General features: G+C 58.7%; 1 protein-coding gene across 1 annotated transcript in view; it reads left to right on the forward strand.

The window, feature by feature from the left end:
* Positions 1 to 269, forward strand: part of LOC119589409 (inactive tyrosine-protein kinase 7-like) — an 85,499-nt gene that overhangs the window by 77,473 nt on the left and 7,757 nt on the right. The window contains exon 10 of the mRNA XM_037938020.1: positions 34 to 212. Coding sequence (XP_037793948.1) covers positions 34 to 212 — 179 coding nt within the window. The remainder of the gene's footprint in view (positions 1 to 33; positions 213 to 269) is intronic.

Here is a 269-nt window from a genome sequence, read left to right on the forward strand (position 1 = left end):
CCATCCTCACACCCGCTCGTCCAACCGCCCACAGGTAAGCGTGGACGACTATCGCGTGTCTCTGTCGGGGATGGGCGAGGGCGTGAGTCAGGGCGTGTCCGTGCTGCGGATCCGATGGGCGCGCCTGGAGGACGTGGGTCTGTACGTGTGCGTCGTGACCACCGAAGGACACCCGCCCGCCCACACCATGCCGGCGAAGTTCGAGGTTATAGGTAATCCTCACACAACTAGTGCTCTTATTTGCGTTTTTTTTTTCTCTGTCTTTTTTT

The sequence above is a fragment of the Penaeus monodon genome, chromosome 25 (assembly GCF_015228065.2).
Source record: "Penaeus monodon isolate SGIC_2016 chromosome 25, NSTDA_Pmon_1, whole genome shotgun sequence".
Taxonomy (NCBI): Eukaryota; Metazoa; Arthropoda; class Malacostraca; order Decapoda; family Penaeidae; genus Penaeus; species Penaeus monodon.